The sequence below is a fragment of the Glandiceps talaboti genome, chromosome 20 (genome assembly GCF_964340395.1).
Source record: "Glandiceps talaboti chromosome 20, keGlaTala1.1, whole genome shotgun sequence".
NCBI classification, from domain to species: domain Eukaryota; kingdom Metazoa; phylum Hemichordata; class Enteropneusta; family Spengelidae; genus Glandiceps; species Glandiceps talaboti.
The window spans coordinates 17,806,749-17,826,042 of record NC_135568.1 but is presented as its reverse complement, the minus strand read 5'-3'; the positions used below and the strand labels follow the sequence as shown (position 1 = coordinate 17,826,042).

Sequence of the window (19,294 nt, the reverse complement as noted above, 5' to 3'; positions counted from 1 at the left end):
AGTGATTAAACGAGAACCATTTCATATACATGTAGAGTGAGTACACAGAGTTACCATATTGTAATTCCAGTACTTACTCTGTCAAAGTGTGTTATACCATTTTTGGCAGTGTTGATATGTTTGTTTGTTTTGTCATAAACATACTAGCCAAAGCTTTGGATCACTGTGGTTGGTTACATCTTGCTATTTTGCCTATGGATATATGGTGATGTACTCAGATGTACTAGTATCCAGGTTTGATGGTTATAGCGCCACCTAGTGTCTGGAATGGTTGACCTTTTCTCTATGACCTTTACATCGATGTGACCTCCCTAGCCACATTGATGAGTCGTGGTATTATTTACCTCTCATCTTTGGACACCAACATGTGAAGAAAGACGATCATAGTTGTCTGTTATTACAATTAGTTTCTTCGTTGGTAATCATATTGACAAATATAGGTAAGTTAGCTTGTAGGTTGTTTATTCCACAGTTACAACTTCACGTTCCCTGCTTCACGTTACATCATGCATCACTACTGTAGTAGTACAAGTCCACTATGGTGGAAGCACGCAGACACAGCCAGCAGACTCTGGAAGCAGGCAAACATGACCTCCTTCATGTCAGTAATCTAGACTCGTACACCGCCTGCAAGCAGGACTAGCATCACTATGTGTGCATATGGATCATGCACTAATACAAATTACAATAAGTGTGTGTGTGTGTGTGTGTATTATATATACTAGTATAGACTTTAATAATATACTCTGTGGAATTGTATAATATTATTATGCATACATGTTTACGTGTGTGTTTAGAACTTTGTGTTTGAAAATAATAATAGGAAGACCATGTACAATGTATATTTAACCACAAATTACTGAAAACATGAAATGTAGTACAATAGCACTGTATATTATATACTCATATATACTCATATATATATATATATATATATATATATATATATATATATATATATATATATATATATATATATATATATATATATATATATATATATATACACACACATAGACTTAACTCAAAAGAATTAGGATGGTATAAGTCCAGGTATTCTTTTTAATTGTCTATAATGCTCTGCTACTAAGGGGAGAACCATTTGATTTCTGGGGGGGGGGGGTATGGAGGAAGTAGGTATGGGAGCAAATTTTTTTTCCCAGAGTGACAGCAATTTTTTTTTCTACTGTCAGTCCTGCATCAATTTTTTTTTTCAAATGGAGTAGCAGTGCAAATTTTTTTTTAATTAGTCATTAAGTTTGTAATGCGTTGTTCATACCTATACCACGTCACAATGGTTCACAACTGTACCTCTAAATAACTTGTTCTGTGCAAGTAGAAGAATTAGCAGTTAGTATGACAGACGTCTGTCTACCAACCATACTTCTGCTACTTAAATTTGTATGTACAAAAGATGACTGGTAAAATATCCCTGAGGAGCTGACTGATCTGGGGAGTGCTGTACTCCTGACCCCTGTGAATTGCTTTCCTTTAAGCCATCATAGTAGTACCAGGAACCAGAAGAAAATATCTTGCATGTGTAATGTGACCCATTCCAATATGTTGCAGCATGTATGTTTTCTTGGGTCAGAAAAGGAAAGGAAAACTTTGTGTGCACTTGGGTTTAAAGCAGAGCTATATAGTGCATGCTTTAATGATAAGAGCTGGAAAAAAACAGGAATTTATACTTGTATTAAAAACATTTGCGCCGCCTATGGTGGCGCGCTGCCAAAGAATACATGAGAATAAGGTTTCCAAATTTGCTCATTTCTGGTGCATTGTGACAAATTTTTTTTTTCACTTCTGTCTGTTATGACAATTTTTTTTTCTCAAGCCATTACAGGATCAAAATTTTTTATTTTCTTGTTCACCTGGAAACAAATTTTTTTCCCCTCAAAATCCTCCATACCCCCCACCAGAAATAAAATGGTTCTCCCCTAATATTGCATTGAGCACTGTTCTCTCCAGTGAGACACTTACAAGTTTGTATATATATTATGTGTACATATTTGATGTGTGTGTGATTGTGTCACATCTTGTAAAGATAGCAGTGAATTAATATAACTTTTTGTTTTCAGCAATTCATACAGTACAGCCAAGATTTCAACAATGAGTGCTAACGTGGGTCTTGGTTTTTATCGTCTTGGATGTCGTGAACTTTTACTAAGGAGAAGACTTTGTTCTTGGAGAAGGTAATTATTGTCTTAAGACTGTAAGTTTTACATAGAGTTTTAATAGGGGAATGCCACTCCAGTGAATAAATTCTGAATGCATTTGTGTAAATTTTGGGTTCTGGTGGGCCATTTCCTGATTTCACATCATTTACATTAATTTGCATATTTTACACTGGCACTATGAACTCAATCTTGTCATGTCATACCAGTACTAAGGCTAGTCCCATACCTGTCAACATTTTCTACGATCACTTTCCTCTCCATGTATAGTCAAACATACAGATTTTACCGAAATTGTAGCTCAGCCACCTGCTGGGGAAAGGCTGAACAGTGAATGTCTGAAATCTATCACACACTGACAGGCAGTTGTAATTAGTTACTTCATTCAGACAGTTGCTCATTCATATTCAATTAGTACGGCCATGTTTTATTAAATCACATGAGGATGCCAGAACATCATCACATTTATATCAACTTTACAATACCATTAAATTATCATTGTTGGTAAAAACACAATGTTGTGCTAGAGTAATCAGTTTGACTATACGGTGGAGATGATCATTATAGTAATAATAATGTGTATAGTAAACTAGACTACGTCCATATACGTATGTCTTCTGCTATGACCTCTAAATATCAACTCAATGAAATGTCATTTCAAAGTAATATAAGCCTCAATGTTTGAATTCCATGGTCTTAGATTATCTTATAAGAGGAGTTGTAAGGATTAGATTGGATTCTTTTCAGATTCTTTTTTATTCTTTTGTTCAGGTTTCACTTTTTCTATATCTCTGCCGGACAATTGTTTTCACTCCAGGGTTTAATTAAGGCAAAAACAGAAATAGCATTGCTTGTTAGTTGTCAGATACATTAACAATTTGGGGAAAAATTAGTTACAATTTTCACATTCGATGTTTATGACATTGCAGTACAAGATACAAATTACAATCCATAGATGAATGTAAAGAATCTTTTATGTACCCCTAATAGCCAAATGATATAATTTTTCATATACTGAGAATGGGAATATAAATATTTCAAACTGCAGTCGAGTCTCGTACGCCAAACCATGTAATCTGTCTTCTCTCTGAATGTGGCCAATTCACAGAAGATAGTAGGAAAATTTTTCAAACAGCACTCCTAGTGGTCAAACTATGTAATCTTTTGTCTTTCTAATGATTAGAATATGGCTGATTTACACAGAAGGTAGTTGGAACATTTTTGAAACAGCACCCCTAGTGGCTAAACAATGTAATCTTTCTTCTTTCTGATAACTGACATACACAGAGGGTAGTAGGAACATTTCATTTTCTATTTCAGAATGAATATCTATTTCATAATTATAAGTGTTCTAGTGGTTATCCGAGTGGTGACATCATCAGCTACCTGTCCAGCCAACAATGTCTTGTATTATTTACCAATTGATAGATACTGTACAGTGTCCCAGGCTGATAATCCACTATTACAACAAGATGGACTTCCAAAGTTTACTAAAATCCAGTCACATCACGTGGTGCCAGGAATTCAAAAACTTGTCACTGACTTTGAAGGAAATCTGCATGAAGTGGAATTAAAACTTGCAGGTATGGGCATAGAATGTAAGGTACATTGGGCCGTTCTGCTCTCACCGGTCTCCTTGAGGGGTTGACCGATGTATGAGGGTGCCCCTTCACAGTGTACCTTACAGACTAGTATGGACATAATGAACTTGATAATACATGTATATACAACTGTCGACATTAATAGACTGTTGAATGGAACCTGTTACAAACAGGGAAAGTAAACAACTGAATTGGATTAATAACACTTGGCACAGCATGTTGGAAGTACAGAGACTTGTATTACACACCATGGTTTGATAAGAACAGTTTTATGGCCTCTTTATGTGTACATGAAATGCCAGGGGAACTGGAAATTTGTTTGTGAAGGTGATCATGTAAAGTGGCCATAAAGCTGTTTTTATCAAATGATGAAATGTAATATTTGTCTCTGTATTTCCAACATGTTGTGCCAAGTGTTAATTTTTATTAATCCAATTCAGTTTGTTTACTCTTCCCATTTGTAACAGGTTCCGTTTGTCAATGGTCTGATGTCAGCAGTTATATATCTACTCTACATGTATGTACGAGGAGGGAAACATTATAAAACTTAATGTATTTTTCCAGATTTGGTTAGGAATCCTGGTCACAGAGGAGGGAAATCCAGTAAACCTGCATAGTTTTCCATATATTGTATTATATTTTTGGGAAGGATTCAGTGAGAAATCCTTGGGAATCTCATTTCTAGCTCTACTCATACAGAATTATTTTTGTCCACTATTTAACCACATAGATCCAGTTTACAAGGAAACATGGACCAACATATTTGATCCTCTAGAAGTGGGCGGAGCTCCACTAAGTTATGGCTGGAGTGTTGTCAATCATCTAATGGGTGTCAAAAACAATGATGAATTAAGAACAGCTTACCAACAGATACAACCATTGGTTGTACAAATAACAACAAAGCTGGCACAGAGCCAATATATTTATAATGCTATAAAAGTAAGTTGAAAGTTGGCATAGAGCCAATGTTTTTTGTAAAGTAATTATTACATATGTACCTACCAGTGATTACTTGCATTGATGTATGCACATGCTAGTGGTATTTGCTGTGCAGTGCCATACTGAAAACGTTATTACATACCTACATGCAAGTGATATTGTTATTTCAGATAAGTATTTTTTAATACTACAGGATCCCATGCCTCATGAGTAGCAGTGTGGATGTTCACCCAGGGGTATTTGCAGTGTTTTTTGATGCACTTTCACTCACTCTGCATACGAAAGCACAGCTGCAAAGAATGCTGCAAGCACTCCTCCAAATACGCTGAGTACAGCACACTTGTGCGTCATGGGGTTCTGTCATATTTCTGTCTTGCACAGAGCCAATATGTTAAAAGTACGTATGAAAGTAAGTAAGTTGAGTCTGATAAGAAGATGTTGACCCTTGGAGTTCAAAACATTGTTGAACAATTTCATAAACACTTAAAAATATTTTATTTTCATTGAATGTTTTCATTGTTCATGCATCTCACCAGAAGTGATATTTTTGAGCATTGAATACAAACCAACATCTTTAGTCATTTGTATAACCTAAGTCAAAGTTCTTATCTGAAAAAGTAAAGTTGAGAAATTATTTTAAAAATGGTGGTTGAATTATATTTTTTTAGAAACTGAGGGAGAATGGTGAGACCTTGGATGAAGCACAGCAGAGAATAGTCAATTCTAGTTTACTATCAGCACAACTAGGTGGTGTAGGACTGACAGGACAAACTAAAGATACATTTAATAATAATAAATTAGAATTGTCAAAACATAGCATGGACTTCAGGTAAGAAAAGATAGTCTTCAAATTATCACTCACAGGAAAATTTATTTCTATTAAAGGTGACCCAGACTTAATTCTGTATTTTTCATTTCCAAACTGATATGTCTTCATTCTTAAAAAAAATTGATGCCCAGTATGACAGCCTTCCACTAGGATTAAACAAAATATGATAACATGACTGATTGTCAGATACTTCACTTGATAATCACACTTTAACTTTAACAGTCTGAATGATTTGAAAATGACAGTAAAAGTCAGGACAAAACTTGTCTCCTGAAATTTCCCGAAATTCAGCGATAAACAATAATTTTCTCTAGGGTACACACTCATGGGGTTGCCATCTGACAATCAGTCATGCTTTGATTTTCTTATAATCCTGCCACAGAGGGCATCAATTTTGCATCCATAGCAACCAAATGAGGGTGGTCAAGCTGAAAGTGTCAAATGCTTAGTAACACTATTGTTCTCAACATCATCACACCTGGCTACAGCGAAAGCTTGACTGTGATCACGTTTGACAACTGTTGTTGCTAGGCATATTTGCATATCTCGCAATATCTGCAATGAGACGTAAAATTCCTGATTAAGTAAGGCCATCCTTATCAGGAAAATTGGTCCCCAAAGAATATTGTACAAGGTAGTAAAATATTTGACAGTAAGCAGTGACTTTTGTTTGTACTGTCAAGGAAAACATCTACACACAAGGACTGTATTTGATTGTCTAAAAGTGAAGTAACAACAGTTACTGTAAAGTAATGACACACTGTGTTTGTGACTCAAATCAGGGTTAGAGTCTAAAATCTACTTCTTTGCATGTCACTAACTTGACTCCCTAGCATAATTTGAAGTGTTCATCTATTGTACTTTTCATCATTCTTCATTCTTCCTCTACGTAATCCTTCTCAATTTAATAGCAATTAATTTGAATTCAATGAAACCAATCAAACCTCTTCAGGTCAAGTTCTTAATGTAAATGATAATAAATGACTGTGACAGGCTTATTGTTAATGTACATGTAATATTTGTCTATCAACAGTAACAATGTACTAGATTCTATCAAATCATTTCATATAATTTTGACGGACAAGAAAGATGTTGATGGATTGCCAAGTTCTTTATTACAATTAATGGCATTTAATGCTGCAGAAGATAAAACAAGGTAATATATATGTGTGTCAATTGTGTGTGTGTGTGTGTGTGTGTGTGTGTGTGTGCATGTGTGTGTGTATGTATGTTTAAAGAAAGTTATGAAGTTGATTTAAGAAAATAAAGAACCACATTAATTTATGTGTATGGCAGTGAGAAATTTAAACAAAATGGCATTGATGTGTCTTTATACCTAGCTGGTGGAATACTGGTGGTGGAGTTATAAAGTAGAGTGCCACCAATGGTTGGAATGTGATGTCAAGAAGTCTTACCTTGTCAAACACATGCACCTTTGATGTTTCACTTTGTGTTACAGTGTACCGATAAATACATCTGAAGGTCCATGGAAACTAACTCTAGACATGCCATGTTATGAACCATTTATGAAGCACAGTAAACAAAGAGAGTTAAGGGAGAAGTTGTACAGAGCTTTTATTAGCAAGGCATCAAAGGATACACATAATAATAGTGATATTATTGAAAGTATAAGACATTTAAGGTAAGATTTGCAGTTTGTAACAAACAAAAGTTTACCTTGTCTTGACGTTGGGGGCGTCTGTCCATATTAGATTGGAGATGGAGAAACTTGACACTGACTGAACTACCTAACTTGGCAGTTTTGATATACATATGTCTTTAACATGTTGTGTACAGTTTGGGGTTTAAAAAATATCTCAACCAAATTGACAGGTTTTACAAGGTCTTAAATCATATTGTTTTTCAGACAAGAAAATGCAGAAATTTTGGGATTTCAGAACCATGCTGCTAAGTCACTAAAATCTAAGATGGCTAAAGATGTACAGGAAGTGATGTCATTGATTCATAGTTTGAAAAAGAAAAGTAAAGTAGCTGCTGAAAGGTAAGGCATTGACACCCTATCTTTCTAATACTTAATTATATATATCTGTGTTGGTGAAATATTAAACATGAGGGTAAAACCTTTTAAATACTAAACTAAAATTTGTTGTCTTCAAATAGAAATTCATTTGTGTTGGCAAACCATAGTATTCAATTGAACTTTTATTCCAAACACAAACTTGAAAATTTTACCCGAAATTTTTGACTGTACACTTCAGTCTTTGACAACAGATTGGCCCACTATTCAGTACATGTGACATTAATAGATACGTGAGCATAATAACATTTGTTGTTTAAATCATAACGAACGTAACAGTTTCTTTCAATCAAATTTTAGGGAGATAGAAGAACTGAAGTCATTTGCTAGTAGCCATGGTTTCCATGGTGACCTGGCTCAGTGGGATCTATCATATTGGGCAGAAAGACAACGAGAAAGTCTTTTCAAGTAAGTAAAAGTGATGTCTTTTAGTTTGTTATATTTCATCTTATGTTCAATCTTGTAATTGATTTGCCTGTAATGTCTTTAATCAGGTGTAGGTAATATATTATTATTATAAGCACAAATTAGGCTAGGTGTAAAACAGTTGACACTTCAAAATTCAAATCATAGGGGGCTCACCCTATTCTTGTCTTTAACTCTGACTCCCTAGCTTGAATACAAATATGTACATACCGGGGTGTTGTACAGTCCATCCACTGTTCTACAGTCATGAGCATTTTCTTCTGGTTTACAACCAGTTTTATTAAATAAATCCAATTCATTTGTTTACTTTTCCTGTCTTGTAAGCAAGTTCTGTTTGTTTATGCTACTTCTCACTGGTTATAAATATCATATTCCGTGTTCACTATTCATCTCATCCATACATGTGTGCTCAATTTGACTGTTTCAGTTTTAGTGAAGAGGAACTGAGGCCATATTTCCCTCTGGATAAAGTGTTGCAAGGACTTTTTAATTTGAGTTCCTTTCTATTTGGTATTACAATTCAGGTAAGTGAGAATTCAAATAAATTACGTCTTTAAAGTGGTCATATGGATGAAGATTGAGTATTTATTTTGGATTTTTAATTTTATAAAACAATTTTATCATGGCTTCCTACTTAAAAAATCAATGTGAATTAACATTGATTGACTAAGTCTGTATTTGTAACTTAATACATTGCAAAAAGCTATAAAAAAACAATTAATGTGTACAAAGTTTGCTATTGTACATACTATTACAATTTACAAACTTGGCATATGTAAAATAATCTGTATATACTTCATATAGTTCTTGAAGTATATCCCTCATGGGTTCAGTGTTAATGCAGGAGGAAACTGGAGTACCCTAGGAAAACCTGCGCTGTTCGGTAGAGTCAAACTGAACGACACTCTTCTTATTTACAGCGTGGTAAATTTAATCGAACCCTGAATGGGGTTCGAACCCCGACCGTAGTGGTAAGAGGCAAGTGGTTTAACCACTCGGTCATCGACAACACTGTTTTGTTTCACATTGATTTTTCAAGTAGGAAGCCATGATAAAATTGTTTTATCAATAAAAATTACATAATAAATCCCCAATACTCATGTAATATGTGAGAAAAAAGTAATTATTAGAAATTGGATTTTTCAGTATATTTATTCTCTATCAATCAACCAATCAATCAATCAATCAATCAATCAATCAATCAATCAATCAATCAAATTTCTATAGCGCCAATTTCCAGAGCAATGTTCTTTTCAGTAGCACTGCATGGTTAAAGCACACCATAGACTTTGGTGAACAACTAAGTGAACAAATAACTCTCCAGTAGTGTGAGATGTCAGTTAATGATTAAATGTAAATATCAAGTTGTACAGTCAAATTTATTGTGAGATATTGTTTTCATCCAAGACTCTAAGAAAGTTAGCTTGAATTCTTCATAAAATGGGGGAACCTGACCAAAATAGATATTATCAAAGTTTCATCAGGGTTTTAAACATTTTTTGGCCTAAACTCTCTGTATTTGTCCATGATACAAAGACTTTCAACTGACTGGCAGTCAACATTGTACATCTTTCAACTGACTGGCAGCCAATATTCTACATCTTTATACTAATGTTATATCCCTGCTGAAAAAGTCAAAAATCCCAAAATGTCAGCATCAACACAGGAGTGTTTTTCAACCTCTCAGATCTTTACACTGCTGTGTCTTAAAATGTGAGAAGGGACATTCATAATAGAGCTGAGAGTTTTGGAAACAGTCCTGAATTTGCTTGGAAATTTTGGGATTTGCTAACTTAAAAGTTTTTTTTGACACTGTGAGTACAAATTTTCATTTGAGCTCAGAGCCCATGAATATTCATTTGCATAACATGATTTCACTATTTTATATTTTACAGCCAGCTGACAGCAAAGTTGAAGTCTGGCATGAACATGTTAAATTCTTTGATATTAAGAATGAACAAGGTAAGAGCTTTGTAAAGTGAATGACCCTTGACCTTGATATGTAACCTTTGACCTATATTCATAACTTTGCCTGCATGAATTTTGTTTGTATGACAGAAACCTACCAATGTATATGTAGAATTTGGCAATTTTTAACACAACTGAACTGATAAGGTTCAGTAGTGCTATAGGCATGTGAAAATGTGTGTGTGTGTGTGTGTGTGTGTGTGTGTGTGTGTGTAAACAACTTAAATTCAAAAACTGCAGGGCCAATTGCCATGATATTTGGTGGGTGTATTACATTTTTTGTTTGTGTTTGTGTTTGTGTTTGTGTTTGTGTTTGTGTTTGTGTTTGTGTTTGTGTTTGTGTTTGTGTTTGTGTTTGTATCTTATTTGAAATAAAGTTTTTCAGTATAAATGGTATTTGCTTTGATGTTACTGTGGAAAAATAAAGTATTGCTGTAAATGAACAACTGAAATATGGATACCTAGGTGTGTATGATGAATGGGTGTAAATGCATTAGAATACTCTACACAACTCCACAGTGAGTGAGATATCCCACAATTCAGCCTGTTTTGTATGCTCAAACCATGGCAAGTTCCCCAGTGTACAGAATAATGTGGTAGATTTTCAAAAATTTTGTAATTAGTGTTGTTATAGCCCCGTGAGTGCTCACTTCGACATCTTATCAAGAGGTGTGCTAAAATTTACTGCAGAATTTTTCCAAAGCAAACTTAACAAGTATAAAGGGATGTAAGGGAAAAACATAGTCCAGAGACATGTGTTGGTGATACTATGTCAATACGCTTACAATCTCAATACCAATATGTTGTGGAGAGTGTCTTGAGATAGTAACACTAACATATCGTATATGGCATGATCGTGATCATGTACTCAGTCATAGACAGTCTGTGATTCCATGTAGCCTGTAGATTGACATTGTAACATACAGTACATGTATAAATGTACATACAGGACCAGACAACAAAGATTGGTATTGTATACCAGTCAAAGATATTATAGTTGATTTAAGACAATAACTTTACAATGAGACTGGAATCTTAGTCTATTTTACTGACATTACATTACCATCTATATTGTAAAAGTTTATAGTGTCTTTCTGAATACATATATGTAGAAATGAAAAAGCAAGAAACAAAACAAAAATAAATAAATAAATAAATAAATAAAAAAATTGATCAGGTATGTTATATCAGCACTATGTTAGCACTAGGTCAGCACTAGGTTTGCACTAGGGTCACACTAGGTTAGTACTAAGTACTAGGTCACACTAGGTTAGCACTAGGTTAGTACTAGGTTAGCAGTATAGGTTAGCACTAGGTTAGCACTATGTTAGCCCTAGGTTAGCACTAGGTTAGCACTATAGGTTAGCACTAGGTTAGCACTAGGTTTGTACTAGGTCACACGGGGTTAGCACTAGGTTAGTACTAGGTCACACGAGGTTAGCACTAGGTTAGTACTAGGTCACACTCGGTTAGCACTAGGTTACACTAGGTTAGCACTAGGTTAGCACTGTGTTAGCACTATGTTAGTACTAGGTCACACTAGGTTAGCACTAGGTTTGCACTAGGTTAGCACTAGGTTAGCTCAATGTCAAAGGACACTGTTACCAGTCCAGCAAATCAGAAGGGGATTATTGAGCTATACTTGACTTGTCTTTATAGAGAATATACCATGTAAACAATGGAGAAGAACAATCATTTATATATACCATGCACTTAGCCAATCAAGTTATTGTCATTGAACAGAAAATATGGAGTATATGCCCTTGTCATTCTATGCCACAACAACCATTGTTCACATCACTGGGTTTGTGATGTTTGAAAAGTATATACAATTTGTATAAGTCAAAACATTACAAATTGTCATTATTTTTCCTGGTTTTTTTACATAAATTATGCTTGAGGAAGTACAATATATACTATTGTCCAATATTTTTTTCATTCAGCCAAAAATACTCATGACTAAAGGGTTTGTTACTACTCGTCTCATGACTCATAGTGACAAGACCCCTTAGGTCACTCGTATTTTCCTCAGAGCAAAGAAAAATATTGGGGAATAATATCTAAGAAGATGATGGCATGTGAATTGTGTTTCTGATGTAGGAAAAATTGGAACACATTTTCTCCTTTTTTGACATCCTCTCTGAAAAAGTGGGAACGTCACCTTCAAACAATGACTTTAGTAGGTGTGAAAATCAGTTGTCTGACAAAATTGGAAAAGACTTAAGAAAAAGTTGGTCGATAACAAAAACTTAATAATACTCACGGTTCCAGTTATGAGAGACAACTAATGTAAGAACCTGGGATTGAAACCCTGGCCTTGTTTTTTACAACTGCTGACATCAGACTGTGAACAATCAGAACATGTTACAAACAATGAAGTAAAGAACTGAATTGGATTAATAACACTTGGCACAGAGACTTGTATTACATTCCATCACTTGATGAGAACAGTTTTATGGTGATTTCATATAATGGCTCACCTTCACAAATTTGAAGTTCCCCTGGCATTTCATGTACATATACATGTACAAGTACAGAGGACATAATACTCTTCTTATGAAACCATTGGTGTGTAATACAAGTCTTAACATGCTGTACTAAGTGTTATTAATCCAATTCATTTGTTCACTTTCCTTGTTTGCGACAGGTTCCATTCATTCAAGGTTTGATGTCGGCAGTTGTATTTTTTTGGGGGGGAAATGTCAAAATCAAAAATAAGTGATAATAAACAAAACAATGGAAATAGAGGTAAATAAAGAAATTAAGCTGTATTCAGCACATCAGATTTTTAATCAGATTGTTGAATGTCATGAAATATCAAAGTTTCTAGTCACCAAAAAAATGTCTATATGTTTATGGTACTTTTTAAGAGGGTCTGACTTTCTATTCTTTTATTCCAATCTTCAGGAGAACATATTGCATCTTTTTTCCTGGATCCATATAGTAGGCCTGCTGAGAAACGAGGAGGTGCATGGATGGACACAGCTTTGGGTAAAAATTAGTGTGGTCAATTAAATGTACCACATCAATTTTGAATTTTTTGTACACTTTATTGAATTACAAAGTTAACACAGATTTATTTACAAATGTAAAAAGACATGTAACAATAGTCCATTGTAGTACACCCCCTGACACTCTTAACGAGATGTCAACTAAAATTTGGGATTCTATTCCAAGAAATGGTTCGAGTCTGTGGGTAGAAATTTTCACTTGTAACTGTGAACCGAGAGTTCATGAGCATTCATTCCCACAGCTGTTTCATATTTTTAGTACAGTTGTTTCATTCATTTAAAAAAAATAAAAAATACTCATTTCTTGTCATTCATATTCTACTTACTGGTAATGCAAGAAACTTGTGTGATTTTGTTTACTAGGAAAGAGTGAATTACTAGGAAGGAAACCAGTGGCTTACCTGATATGTAATCAAAGTCCTCCAGTTAAAGACAAACCATCATTGATGACATTTAGAGAAGTTGAAACATTGTTCCATGAGGTAGGTAGTGCAGTCATTTTAGTCTGTATTCTTAGCTACAGTAGGGGAAATTAAAATAAATGAAATACCAATGTCTGTCTGTATGTCTGTGTCTGTCTTGCTGTCACTGTCCGTCTGTCCACCTGTCAGCCAGTCTGTCTGTCAGCCAGTCTGTCTGTCTGCTATCTAACTGTCTGTGTTTCTGTTAGATTGTCTGTCTGTTTGTATGTCTGTTTGCTTTCTGTCTGTCTGTCTGTCTGTCTGTCTGTCTGTCTGTCTGTCTGTCTGTGTTTGTATGTGTCCATGGCTTACTTGGACTTGGTATTACATGTACATTATTATGTGGCATTTAGAGAAGTTGAAACATTGTACCGTAATGTACCTAGTATAGTAATGTTATGGTGTATTTTATATTTGTATTACATTCTGTCAGAGTTCTTACATTCCAGCTATGGTATTCATCCATCCATTTGTACATCCTTCCAATCTGTTAATATATCTCTGTGTTTCCATCCATCAATCAATACCGGTATATCCATTCATCTTTCCATAAATCCCTTCGTGTATAAGTTCATCATTTCTCATTAATACAATCTTCACTATTTCAGTTTGGCCATGGCTTACAACACATGCTGACAACTGTAAACTATGCTGACGCTGCTGGTATTAACAATATTGAATGGGATGCAGTTGAACTACCTTCTCAGTTCATGGAAAATTGGGTCTATGATGAAGTTACCATGGCAACCATTAGTGGACATTACCAAACAGGGGAACCATTACCAAAGCATTTGTTTGAACAACTTGTCAAAGGTAAAAATGGAAGGTGACATACAATACATTACACAGAGAGTCCATGAGCAATTTTTTTGCTTTAAATTAAGTGACACTTACAAAAACTGAGTTTTGTGAAAAGAAGAAAAAGCAGTGAAAAAATTGCATGAAATGAAGTGTACTATTAAAGTTAGTTTAGTTCCTAAACAACGTGTTACGATTACTACATCATCTACACTCATGTATAGGGAAAGTTGTTATTTTGACACAGAAATCTGTGCCACCCCTGACTACATTCCTATAAACATGATGACGTTATCGTGTCGCCGCGTCATTTTAGTTTCAAACTTGAGAGGTGGCGTTCTGCCTGTCAATTTGTGATAGATGACATGCGTCATTTACCCTTTGCCCAGCAGGGGTAGCACAGATTTCTGTGTTAGAATAAGGACCTTCCCTATACATGAGTGGAGATGATGGTAGTAATTGTAACATGTCGTATAGGAACTAGACTTATATTACAGTTCAAGTTAATGGGTTAAACTTCGTATTGCACCAAAGTTTATCCACCACAGGTATCCACCACAGGTATCCACCATAGCTTTCGTCATACTATATGACATGTACAGTTGATACATACCTGTGATGGCAGTAAAAGTATTTGATATCATTGTTGGTACAGTTGATGTCATAAGTGGTGGACCCCTAGCTCACGAACCCCACTACTGGGTTAAAAGGGTGTGATGTCCTGTAATGATTTCCTTGCATGAGAGTGCTAAAATTGCAAATTGTCCAATTTGAAATATCCACAACAAAATATGATATACTTTCACTCTCAGCCCAGTGTATTAAAATTGCAGTACAGCTTGCATGATTACTGTTGCAAAGAAATAAATATTTCCAATCATTTTTATTTTCAGCACGAAAATATAACGCAGGTTTGCAAATGCTGAGACAATTATATTTTGGTGCTCTAGATATGGAGTTACATACTAGGTAAGTTTGTATTGTGATCTCTTGTTAGCCCTCTATAGGCACCACCCTGAGAGGAACTAGTTCAATGACCTGTGTCTGTTCTTCAAGCATGCATGTGTTTGTCCACTTACAGCTAAAATGATGTAGACGTGGTGTTTCACTCAAGTAACATGACATTTAATACACACCTGCAGACAACTTCTAATGCCAATGAAATAATTACATGTTAGGTGCCGTGCACTGTGGAGATGTAGAAGTAGTCAAGTTAAAATGTTAGTAAAAATGAAAATAGACAATTGCAGCCATTAAAATCATCAAGTCCATGTGTAATGTTTTTACTGCAGTGCGAAAGAATAGCAATGCTTAATATCAGCATTCAATGTGATTGGGCAAAGGATCCTGCTGTGTTTATTGTGTCTCTGTTATTGTTAGTCTAGAGTTGAAATATGTCTCGCTCTGTTTCAAAAACGTAATGTCCCATGAGTGAAATGCCAAGCCTACATCATTTTAGCTGTATAGCCATATTTCTGATGGAAAAACTCCATTTCAGCCAAACCTGTCAACATCTGTATTATCACAACCCTGAGGGCGCTATTTGAATTGCCCATATCCATTTGTTTGTTTGTAAGTGCTTGTGTCGGTACAGCCCTATTTCCAACACCCATTACTCAATTCCAATGAACCATGTCAACACACATATTACCACCACCACCCTGAGGGACTATTGTAATGACTCTTGTCTGTTCATTCGTCTGTTCATGCTTGTCTCTGTCCAGGTATAAGCCCAACCTCTGACACACACAACTCAATATCACTCAAACTTATCACCAGCAGTGTGCTCTAAGCCAATTTGATGTGCCACTCACACACACAATTTCTAGTGATGCACCAAAATGTGGTGTTCCCCTATCTCTTACTGTGTGGTGACTCACAAGAAATGCCATTTTGACCCACAACAAGATTTGGCTATCATTAAACCCAGCACTGTATAGGCAGTGTCCAATTTCTCCTGCAATGGAATCAACTAACATCACTTTATTTTGTGAGTAGACATTGTTATGAACTTTATAGATGGCCAGCTTAATTGTATGATTATACTTGAGATATCACTTAACAGTACACATTGTATTACTATGTGTCTATTGAACACTCAGCACCTGTGTCTTTGTTACTTAAACATTTTATTGTTTCTTTTGAAGTAGATGACATATTCTCAGTAAAACCAAGATTAAGCAATGTTTATATAAATATTTCATATTTTAATTTTAATTTATCTGACAGTAATGACCATTGGATGGATATTATGAAGAGAATATCTGATGAATACACTATCATTAAACCATTGTCGGTAAGTGGATCTCTTGCACAGTTGCTAGGTTTCAAGAGTACCAATAATTTGTGTTTGAAATAACTAGTAATTGTAGACATCCAGTACCAGAACATGGGTGTTGGTGGGGACTGTACATTTTCCAATGTAGAGGACTTACTCGTACAGTATACTTTAAAATGTGTGTTTGGCTGCATTCATCCCCACACAATCTAATGTACATCACAGTCCCCACTGTAGACATTGTTTTCTCCTAATGAATGTCGGGAGATTTGTAGGAACTTCACCGATGGCCAATTTTTAAGTGTATCATCTATAGTACTAACTACCTTAAATATTCAATTTCCAACCCTATTAAATTATGCATATTTTTTATCCCTCAAATCTACCAATCAGCATATCTGTTTAAAATGGCAAAATTCAACCTTGATCTCCCACTTTTAGCTCTGTTTGAGACTTACATGCTAACTTGGACACTTGGTTGGGTACCACATTACAATCTTTGATAACTCACATACATTTCATCCACTAACCATGTACGTTTCATGTACTTACTTCTCTTGAAGAAGTAATCTCTGCATTTCATGTTCTTGCCTTCCATAGCGAGATTTGTATACATTTAATTATCATAATTATTATTATGATTATAAAACTCATAATTTGAATCTTATCTATATACTAGGAGGACCGTTTCCCATGTTCTTTCCAACATATATTTGCCGGTGGATATTCAGCAGGATACTATTCCTATAAATGGGCAGAGGTGAGACTTGTTCCTTCAAATCATAACATGTGAACCAAAATCGAAAGTAAAAGGGAAAATGAACATTTGAGTCATATTTGCTCACAGCATCACAGCATGCATGATGTCAGCAGAATATCCTGCACAGTCCAACCAGATTCGGTTGCAGCCAATCAAATATCTTTATGGTGTAAAAGGTATCAAAATAACCATGATGTCAGCCTTTTAGTGTTGATTTATGAGAATATCCACCTAATGTTACATTCATTAGTAAAGATAAATTTCTTAGCCAAAGTCTGGTATTTTATCAAGTACAAACAATTAACAAGTATCACCATAATAACAATGGTTCTTATCACAAGAAGCAGAAACAGTTGTGTCCGTTTGATTTCAAGCTACGTAATGACATCTATGTGAACTTCCAACCATAGGTTCTAGGCATGGCCTAAATCTTGTAATGTAGCAGGCACAGACCAGCAGTTTAGTACAAACTAAGTGGTAACTAGCAGGCACAGACCAGCAGTTTAGTACAAACTAAGTGGTAACTAATAGCATGGCATGAATGTTGTATCTTACAGACATCAACATCATTTTGATCACTGACTTCTTATTTTTCATAAAAGTTTTATTAATGCAGTATATTCACAGTTTGGAAACTTTAAGTTGTTCCTGAATTATTTTTCATTTTGTGTTCTGTTTCATTTTTCAACAGGTAATGTCAGCTGATGCCTTTGAAGCTTTCCAGGAAGTAGGTCTCACAAACAGAGAAGAAGTTGCCAAGGTTGGAAAAAGGTAGAAATATATAGAGTACCATTGATGTTTTGATTAGTTTTGATAACACACAATCAAAGTAGCAAACTGCATTGGCCTAAATGTTCTCACTGTGAAACTCTAAATACTCAAATACAATTCTCAGCCAATATCTTTCTCTTTGAGTAATATTGTTATTATTAGTCCACAAGAAGGGGGGGGGGGGGGGGGGGGCAGCAGTGTATATCCATGCATCCATCTCCATAATATGTCATTTCTCTGACATGCAATATTTCATTCAAATCTGGCACAAAGAAGACATACCATATTCGAAATACATACCGTACATACATGCGTTTATTTTAAGTTACTGGTGAAAAAAGACAGTTGATAGCAATATTTTGACAGCAAGAATGTTGTAGAAATCATTTGACACTAAAGCACTCGTTCACTTCAAATATCCCATCTTGTTTTCAGATTCAGAGACACTGTATTATCACTGGGTGGTGGAGCTCACCCAAGAAATGTCTTCCAAAAGTTCAGAGGTCGTGACCCTTCACCTGAGCCACTTTTGAAGATGTATGGTCTGAGTTAATATGACGCCAGCTAGATTTCAATTTGTTCCAAAAACAAACAAATGTTTTTATTTAATTGTTGTTGGTAAATAGTGAAAATGTCATTTTGACTGTGGAGTGAGTTGGTAATTATGGACAATAAAAGATAGTTTTAATATGCTAATTACTGTCTCATATGTGTTTATCTGAGTCAACTACACTTACCAACACAACTTGTAGATGAAATGGTAAAGGTCAACTTGGTTTCCATACAGATATTGATTGGTCACAAACCTAGTCTGGATGCCAATGTGGTTTCTATCTAAACCACGTCTAGTCAAAGTCCCTCAATCATCACAAAAAGTTTTCAGCCAATCAGTGAACCCCAACTGTTATAACGATGTAAATAGTGTATAAGTAGCATCCTGAGCTGACAAATATACCATATTTTAAGACATTACATAACTGCCTCCATAAACACTAAACTTATGTGGGACTGTGTTATTGGTTAGAATGTTGTGATTAATTAACAAAGACATGATGATAAAGACTGTGTGGGTGGCTGTGGGTGAATTTTAAATTGCATCTCATGCATCTCAGGACGTCTAGAGTAACGACTTTGACTATACTGTGAGTGGAGGTGTAAATCATAATGATAACAGGAGCTAGACTACCTCAAACCCGACTTTGACCTAAACTTGTTTACCAACGCCATCTAAACAATCAAT

At 35.2% G+C, this 19,294-nt stretch overlaps 1 protein-coding gene across 2 annotated transcripts; it reads left to right on the top strand.

Moving 5' to 3' along the window:
* The first annotated feature begins 303 nt into the window (after positions 1-303).
* LOC144450736 (uncharacterized) lies at positions 304-18,719 on the top strand. Of its 2 annotated transcripts, none has more exons than XM_078141431.1 (19): positions 304-440; positions 2,079-2,192; positions 3,603-3,757; positions 4,506-4,714; positions 5,383-5,543; positions 6,577-6,699; positions 7,003-7,185; positions 7,411-7,545; positions 7,882-7,989; positions 8,435-8,531; positions 9,903-9,969; positions 12,883-12,966; positions 13,350-13,468; positions 14,056-14,260; positions 15,139-15,214; positions 16,475-16,541; positions 17,203-17,283; positions 17,975-18,054; positions 18,490-18,719. In XM_078141431.1, exons 2-19 carry the CDS (start codon positions 2,110-2,112, stop codon positions 18,605-18,607), a joined length of 2,151 nt encoding a protein of 716 aa, XP_077997557.1. In that variant the 5' UTR covers positions 304-440; positions 2,079-2,109; the 3' UTR covers positions 18,608-18,719. The 2 variants fall into 2 exon arrangements, with proteins under 2 accessions (XP_077997557.1, XP_077997556.1); XM_078141430.1 differs by having other exon boundaries at positions 3,495-3,757.
* Positions 18,720-19,294: the final 575 nt, after the last annotated feature.